Source organism: Carassius carassius, chromosome 15 (assembly GCF_963082965.1).
Source record: "Carassius carassius chromosome 15, fCarCar2.1, whole genome shotgun sequence".
NCBI classification, from domain to species: domain Eukaryota; kingdom Metazoa; phylum Chordata; class Actinopteri; order Cypriniformes; family Cyprinidae; genus Carassius; species Carassius carassius.
The window spans coordinates 19,987,847-19,996,532 of record NC_081769.1 but is presented as its reverse complement, the minus strand read 5'-3'; the positions used below and the strand labels follow the sequence as shown (position 1 = coordinate 19,996,532).

At 36.5% G+C, this 8,686-nt stretch overlaps 1 protein-coding gene across 1 annotated transcript; it reads left to right on the top strand.

The window, feature by feature from the left end:
• Positions 1-412: 412 nt before the first annotated feature.
• LOC132158457 (probable ATP-dependent RNA helicase ddx6) lies at positions 413-6,416 on the top strand. The gene is made up of 14 exons (XM_059567883.1): positions 413-568; positions 1,379-2,327; positions 2,455-2,518; positions 2,608-2,712; positions 2,900-3,029; positions 3,420-3,566; positions 4,270-4,364; positions 4,462-4,584; positions 4,737-4,865; positions 5,034-5,150; positions 5,508-5,571; positions 5,660-5,761; positions 5,877-6,085; positions 6,158-6,416. Exons 2-13 carry the CDS (start codon positions 2,155-2,157, stop codon positions 6,074-6,076), a joined length of 1,449 nt encoding a protein of 482 aa, XP_059423866.1. The 5' UTR covers positions 413-568; positions 1,379-2,154; the 3' UTR covers positions 6,077-6,085; positions 6,158-6,416.
• Positions 6,417-8,686: the final 2,270 nt, after the last annotated feature.

Genomic DNA, 8,686 nt, shown 5'->3' with positions numbered 1-8,686 from the left:
ATTTGTTTAGCCTACCTTAAGCCCATATTTTTCTTATCTTAAAATATATTCCATTATTTTATATTTTACATTTTTTATTGATCAAAACACAAACCATTTCAATATATCTGTTGTGGAAAACTATATCAATACGTTTTTTTTTTCAAACATTACTAAATATTTCACAACTAAAAAAATGTCATTAAAGAGCCTGCTTGGTATGAAATATTAAACTTGTGGTATATGAATAAAAGAAACAAGCAATCGATTATGAAATCAATATTCGTAATCTTCAATAATGTGCTGAAAGCATAGACTGTATAAAAACAGGCAGAAAGTCTAAAAATACATAAATAGAAGTACGGAGGCGGATTTGACAATGGTACCACCCACCAAATTCAAACTCTGTCACCTGATTGGTCGATTTCGAGTCGTGCGTATATGTCCTCCAAGCTCGATTTAGCGCACGGCCATATTAAATCTCTACTCTAGACGGAAGAGACAAAAGCCACAGCAACAAAGAATTTCCCAAGAAGCGTTCGAAGAATTAATCACGTCTTTGAAGATTCAAATCCTTCAAAATTCGGAGGTAACGAACCTGGACATAAATATAATTGAATTTTGCAGTTATCTATCCCAACGTGCATAGTGGGTCTCTCTTGCGCTCTCGTTAGCATCTAGCTAAGCTAACCTGTCTTAGCAATGTAACCGCTGGCAGGTTGAGCTAGCATGGTTTTTAATACTTTCAAATCTAGTTTACCTGTATCCCACTCCTCAGGAAACACAGTTCACCATGTCCCCAGAAAAAAGTGTGCTGCGTTATGTCGTTCTTATTTAATGTTTTGAACTGTCTGCCTGAACTCACGCGTTGAATCTGAAAGGAGACAACTTTTGTCGTTAAACCACCTTTGTGGTGCCTGTCGGCTAAGTTAGCTCGGTTAGCTCGACAAACAACTCATGACGCTGACGCACACTTTTTGCTTCAGATCTAAACGTTAAACCTTTAGCGATTAGTAAATTACCTTAAATCCTCGTCGGCCTTAATCAGATGCGTTATTAATCCAATTTATCATATGAGTTCCAAGTGCTTTCACACTTTTAATAAGTGTTAGAAACTTAGCTAAACGTGGGTGCCTTGATAGCAGAATGTGTTGAAAGCATTCAATTATTATCATTTGGAAGTTAGGTCACTTTCGATAAAAGCGTCTACGTTGCATTTTTAGAGCAAAGCAGTATTTTGGCCTATATATATAATATTATATTTCTGTTCTATTTATTCTAATTCGACCACTTCTGTTCAAGAGTATTTAAAGAGACACTGTGAAACTACCCCTTTACTTCTTGCAAGAAATAGTTATGCTTTCTATGATAATTTTGTTATGTCTTTAATATTTGGCAGGTGTTCCAGATATTCTTCCACTAAGTGTTCAGGAACTGTGAGGAAAAAACGAGACATCGCGAAGCCAAGAGTGGAAACACTTAATAGACTCTTAACGTTTTTTTGGACTTGCAATCCTGCATTGACTACCTTTTGAAATCCCTCAGTTTGGAGATTTTCAGCAGGTTAAAGAGGAGCAAGTAACACTGAGCAAAGTTTGAAATTCTCCATGACGAAGAGAATACAGGAGTTTTAAAAGCACATTAAGAACCTTTAGCTGAGCCTTGTGCTTTTGAATGTAAATACTTTATATTTTTTGATACCAAAAGGAATACAGAGGGTACTACAGGATTTCTGCAATCCAGCCATTAAAAAAAAATAATAATTAGAAAAAAAAACATAAGTGAATACTTTGTACATTTTCAGGGATAACATAAAAAGTGACTTTTGAAAAGCATTAATAGATTTTTTCGCAAACTTGCATTTTTGAAAATCCTTGTGCAAGACTTAAATTTTACAAGTTACCTGTTTGCTAGTTATTTTGTACGTTGGCTATAGGCTTGTGAGATATTTATTCATATAAATATAATTTTCTCCTATTTTGGGAGAGCTTATTATAAAAAAATTATACGCCAGGCACTCTTCTTTTTAAGAGGTCTGTACGTACCAGAAACTGTTTACACAAAAGCGCAGTGAGCGTAACCGTAAAACAGTTTTACAAATAGCTGAAAAGTAGCAAAAAAAAAAAAGCAAAAAGATTAATTTGTTTGAAACCGTTGAGGGGGAAAAATCTGACCATGGCTACAGCGAGAACAGAGATCCCTGCTTCAGTCATGCCAATGAGCAAACAGAATGGACAGTCCAAGCCCATGAACCTCCAGTCAGGATCACTTACTTCATCACAGTCAGGAAAAACACCTGGGATGTCCCAGAAAGGAAGCAGTATACCCCAAAGCAGTGGCGGTATCAGGTAATCTTTAATGATTTAAAATATTTTTTAGACTGGTTCCTTTTGACATTGATTTCTTGCATCAATCAAGTAACTTAAGATGCTTGAGTACAACTGTATAATGTTGAATATGAACAATTTCTTCTAGGTTTGGTGATGACTGGAAGAAGTGCCTGCAGCTTCCACCGAAAGACATGAGAATGAAAACCACAGTAAGTTTTCTTATTAGATGGTGGTATTTGAAATTGGTTGCTGGTCCACTTACTCTGTTTTTGACTTTAAACATCTTCCTTTTTGACAGGATGTGACTGCAACCAAAGGAAATGAGTTTGAAGATTACTGCCTTAAGAGGGAACTGCTGATGGGCATCTTCGAAATGGGCTGGGAGAAGCCTTCCCCTATCCAGGTATTCTAACCTGTATACACTGTTAAATACCTTTTATATACTGTACTCATATTATACTATACACAATTATAAAAACCTGTGTGGTTGATTGGTCTTGTCTGCCTGGCTTGTGACTTTCAGAATTTTTGTCAAATAAGCCTGTCTTGAGATCTTTATTTTTTTCCTCCTACTTTCTCTGTCCCTGTAGGAGGAGAGTATTCCTATTGTCTTGTCAGGGAGGGACATACTCGCCCGAGCTAAAAATGGCACGGGTAAAAGCGGAGCCTACCTCATCCCCCTCTTGGAAAGGATTGACCTGAAGAAGGATTATGTTCAAGGTAGGAATATAATATAAATATTATATTATATATAGTGCATTTTAGTGTCAGTCTTTAGCATCACATGATCATTCAGAAGTCATTTGAATATGCTGATTTGGTGCTCAAGAAATATTTCTTGTTGATTTGAACAAAGTTGTGCTTCTTAATATTTTTGTGGAAACGTGATGCTTGCTTCTGTTCAGGATTGTTATAACCAGTTCAAAAAGAACAGCATCTATTTGAAATGATACAATTTTGTAACTATGTAAAAGCCTGTAACTGTTACTTTTATTCATCAAGGATGATTAAATTGAGCAAAGTACTAATTTCTTTGCATCTTGGTGACCCCATGTTTTTGAATGTTAGTTTAAATTTGATATATTTTTTTTCTCCCCAACTTTATTTTAGCCATAGTTTTGGTACCAACTCGTGAGTTGGCTCTGCAGGTGAGCCAGATAAGTATCAACATGAGCAAGCACCTTGGTGGCGTCAAGGTCATGGCTACGACAGGTGGAACTAGCCTGCGGGATGATATTATGCGTCTTGATGAGACTGGTAATTGATGAGTTTTCTATCATCTTTGAGAGTTTCTTAGGGCTGCACAATTTAATTGAAATTAAATCGCAAAGACGATAAATCGAGATAAGGCCAAAGTTGCGATAGTCATTTGTATCTTTCAGTGAAGCACAGTTCGGTTTCATAATCCTACGATTATATCGTCTGCGATTTATGAAGGTGATTTTGCATCGCTTGTCAGAGAACTAAGGCTCTGTGAAGTAAATGCTGCTCCACCTGAACACAGATGATGATTTACTACTAATCACAGAACTTACTACTGACAAAATGTGTATGACAATCGTGATTAATCGCGCAGCCCTAGAGTTTACAAAGCTAAAGTGGTGTGGGTAATAACATTAAAGTAAGAAACACCTTTACAGTAACATTTAAAATTACAGGCAGTCGTGTGTGTAAATTCTTCAGTAAAAGTATTTTGTTGATGTCACACCTATTGACTGTTTTTCTGAAGTCTTGTCCTTTTGCCAGTATTTCTTAAATTGTACTTCCTTGTTCCTCAAAGAGAAGTGATGTTCGTTAAGGAGTTTCATAATTATCCACACATACAGGGAAAGTCATGTTGACCGTTGAATTTAATTTATTTAAAAGAATTTAGAAGATAAAATGTACTTGAATACAGCCCCCCCCCTCCCCACTTTTTAACCTTTTACATTGTTTTTTGTTTTGTTTTTTGTCTCTTCAGTACATGTTATAATAGCTACCCCAGGAAGGATCCTTGACTTGATAAAGAAAGGTGTGGCTAAGGTTGACAAAGCTCAAATGATTGTGATGGATGAGGTGAGAGAAATAATGCAAGGAAGATTTCCAATTATATTTTCTAAATGCTAAAATTGAAGTTCGTTCATTATTTATTTATTCATTTATTTTTATACAGGCTGATAAATTGCTTTCTCAAGACTTTGTGGTGATCATTGAGGACATCATCAGTTTCCTGCCCAAAAACCGCCAGGTTTTGCTCTATTCTGCCACTTTCCCCATCAGTGTGCAGAAGTTCATGGTGAGAGCCTTACTTGTTGTTATATCTTCTTGGTTTATATAATCAGTCTAGTCTTTCTGAAGTTAAATGTCTTACTATATTCAGGATTATTTCTTTTATATTATTTCTGATATCTTGTTTAATCATGCTAATGACACTCTCCTGTTGTGTAGTCCAAACACCTTCAGAAGCCATATGAAATCAATCTGATGGATGAGCTGACACTGAAAGGCATCACTCAGTACTATGCTTATGTGACAGAAAGACAGAAAGTGCACTGTCTCAACACACTGTTCTCCAGGGTAAGTGACCATTCCTTTTACAGACATGCCTTACATTTGTTTGGTGTTGTGCAAGATCTTCTTTGGCATACTGCCTTTTTTTTTTTTTTTTTTACCTTCTAGGAAGAAAACAAGTCATTTAATTGGCTCTCCTTCTATTTGTTTATTTTATATATTTTTCTTTCCTAGCTCCAAATCAACCAGTCAATCATCTTCTGTAACTCCACCCAAAGGGTGGAACTCCTTGCCAAGAAGATCACACAACTTGGCTATTCCTGCTTTTATATCCATGCCAAGATGATGCAGGTCAGCTTCAGAATATATTAAACCTTTTGTTAAGAAATTATGGTTTAATTCAGAAAGGAGGCATTAAATCAAATTTCTTACTCCAAGTGGTACAACTTTTTTTTTCTTTTTTTATATTTAATATTAATGAGAAATGTTTATTGAGCACCAATTCAACATATTGGAACAATTTAAATCCAGCTTTTTCCCAGTATCAAGAGAAATTTTAATTTTAAAATAAATGGGGGGGGGGGGGGGGGGTTCAATTGTATTTCACAATATTATTATTATTTTTTTTTAATTTACTTTTGCTAAATGCAACCTTGGTGAGTGTGCTGTGATTTTTAGTTTTTCTAAAATATTTTTATATTCTCACAGGAATACAGAAATCGTGTGTTCCATGACTTCAGAAACGGACTGTGTAGGAACCTGGTCTGCACTGGTACGGATAGCCACATTCGTAGAATTGTTTTCAGGGATTTCCCCAAATGCTTATGAAACCTTTTTTGATGGGATCTTTCCTCTCACAGATCTTTTCACAAGAGGAATTGACATCCAGGCTGTCAATGTAGTAATCAACTTTGACTTCCCCAAAAATGCAGAGACATATCTGCACCGCATTGGTCGATCAGGTAACCGCCAGCTCAGGATTTGACTGGTTGTTTTATGGGGTTATTGTATTTTTTGCTCATCTGTTGTTGTTGTGTCTACATGTCATTTATTTCAGTGTTTTCTATATGTTCTCAGGTAGATACGGTCATCTGGGCCTGGCCATTAACCTGATCACCTCAGAAGATCGTTTTAACCTAAAGGGCATTGAGGACCAGCTGATGACTGACATAAAGCCCATACCCAGCAGCATTGACAAGAACCTGTATGTGGCAGAGTTTCACTCCATGAACCCTGATGAAGAAGAGGCTGCTCACAAAGCAGGCGAGCTTAATTAACCCTTACTGGTAAGAAGCCCTGATCTGAAGAACTTGTTCTTTTTAGATGTGACATCATACCAATATCTCCCTTTCTTTTAGGAGAATAAAGGGACCAATGCTTGGCATTCTGCACAATTTCTACTGAAGACGGACGCAAAGATAACATGTTTTCTTTTGTTTATTGTAGTTTTTCTCACCAACTGCTTCAGGGGTCTGGAACTGCCATGGTAAAATGTGATCAGCTGCCACAGGTTTAGGGGCCAGTATAAAGTCATTAGGTTTTGTTGGTCTTGATAGAATACCTGAAGCAGCCTACACTTTTATCCATTTGGAGCACAATAAGCCACTGTTCTTTAGACCCAGAGCACAGGCAAAGACCATTCACCGTCCACAACTGCTGTTCATGAGGATTTTTCCGCCTTTTATGTATTACAACAATGAAATGGAAAATTCTGGCAGAAGAGGGTGCCAAAAACTAATTCCCAAGCTTTACAAGCAGTACATTTAGTGCTGTCTATCCAGCGCCTAATGTGGAAGGTTGTTGTGCATTATATAATGAACAAGTTTTCAGGGGAAAAACCAGGGAGGAAGTTTAACACATTCATAATGGTCTTCTTTAGTTTGTTCACAGCTTTGTGTGTGTATCTTCTGGAAAGTGGTCTGTGCTTTGTTCTAATCCAAACAGACAAAATTTCGGCATTTTCTTTGGCTAACTTTTGACTCGCCACAGTGTCATCTTTCCCAAAGGTTTATCGAAAACATTCAACCCCCCCCCCCCCCCCCCCCCTTTTTTTCAGGCAGTCTCTGCGTCGTCATGCTCACTTTGGCCGTCTCTGTTTCTCTAAGTGCCTTACTCCATAATATACTTCCTCTGGGTAAGAGGGAGCACTATAGGTCTGTGGTGCAAAAAAAAATAAACTAAAATTTGCTTTGGTCAAGATCGTCAGTGGAAGTTATTATGTGCTAGATATAGACTTCTCTAATACCTCAACACCATAAATCACTTGTCCTCTGTTTGACCCACCAGCTTATTGGTAGTGAACAGTACTTGACTCAGCATTGGTTGGGTGAGCGATAGATTTACTTGTCCAACAACCAGGTACCCCAGCTCAGATCTTTGGTTAGGCCGGACTTCAATTTAAGCAGTTTAGGTTGTTCAGTGTATAAGTTTCTCTTTTCCCCCCCCCCGTTGAAGCATACAGTCAGGTTTTATTTTATTAAAACAATGAAATGTGATTGATCAGATTAGGGTTTTCTCCTGCTGGTGTCTAATGCACAGAAACGGACAGAGTAATGTTTTTACAACATATTAGCACAGATGCTGTGATGAAATGGCAGCTGTTATAAAGTTGGTAACTCTCGAAGTGTAAACTTGTGTCCCATGTTGTATGTGTTGAATTGTGCTCTCTTGGACATGTATGTTTTACTGCGAGGATTCATGGGAGAATGGCCAAAGCTTTTTGCTCCAAATGTTAATGCCAGCCTATCCTGTCCCTTCTCTTTTAAGCAAAATAAAGTCCAGCATATTCTCCAAATGTTTGTTTTCTCTTTCAAATACCTTGGCGCCAATGAAACTAATATTATCACTCCAGTGACTTAGTTGGAACTGGTCCACAATCAATAGTGTAAATTAAATCTTCATAGTACAGGCAGTTGACAGATTTGACTTTTCACATACTTTTAGTGCCATATATGCATCAACCTTTTTTTTAAGAAGCTATTTTCTATTTTGTACTTTTAAGATAATGTACAAACCAGATAAATTGAGGTTAAATTGCTACATTTAAATTAAATAAATTTATGCATTTAGCAGACGCTTTTATCCAAAGTGACTTAAGTGCATTCAGGCTATCAATTTTTACTTATCATTTGAAACTGTTTCTTTTCAATCTACAATTTCAAAATTGTTTAAATCAGGTAAAATCTGATTTAAAAGTTGAATTATGCTGTTTTTCTCCCTGACATTTACTTAACTGACATGAAATGTTTAGAAAGTCAAAATGGAAAAAGCCCCAAGGCTCAACCTACACCATACCAAGGCTGAGCAAGACAAAGAGGTTACAACACCGTTGCCATTTACAACACAAATTACTGTGGGGCTCCTTTAATGAAATAGAAAAAGCTCTCCAGATATCAATCTCTTAAGCACTTTAGCCTCTTTGGGAGGATAAAGTATGTAAAAGAGCCACTTCTGAGAAAGATTAATAATACCTCCTGCTTGAGGCCATGTAACAATTTGAAACTTTTCAGATGAGAATTTTGTGCTCTGATGAAGGAAAACAAATTCTAAAAGCTTTGGCTTTACTGAAGAATATAGATGTTTATGATATAGATGTTTATGGTTGAAATATTTTATTATAATTTTATTTATAATATAGGGTTTTAAATAATCATTAAATATATGACTATATTATTTCTCACAATTCTGCATTAACTGGAATAAAATTTAAACAGCAGCTAGATCATCAAAACTACTGTTTTGTACCCATCCCTTCGTCTGTTTTTTTAATTGTTGTGTTAAGCTAACACCACGAAAACATGTTTGTATCAAGAACAAATGCAAATGTACATCTCATACCCTTGAAGAGCAACTTTGGAGGAGTGGAGAATATACGTCAAGAGCCGTCG

Excerpts from the sequence above, each read along its gene's own strand:
- LOC132158457 (XM_059567883.1), top strand. The coding sequence starts at position 2,155 with ATGGCTACAGCGAGAACAGAGATCCCTGCTTCAGTCATGCCAATGAGC. Across the intron at positions 3,567-4,269 it reads TATGCGTCTTGATGAGACTG|TACATGTTATAATAGCTACC; the intron begins GTAATTGATGAG and ends TTGTCTCTTCAG. Across the intron at positions 4,365-4,461 it reads AAATGATTGTGATGGATGAG|GCTGATAAATTGCTTTCTCA; the intron begins GTGAGAGAAATA and ends ATTTTTATACAG.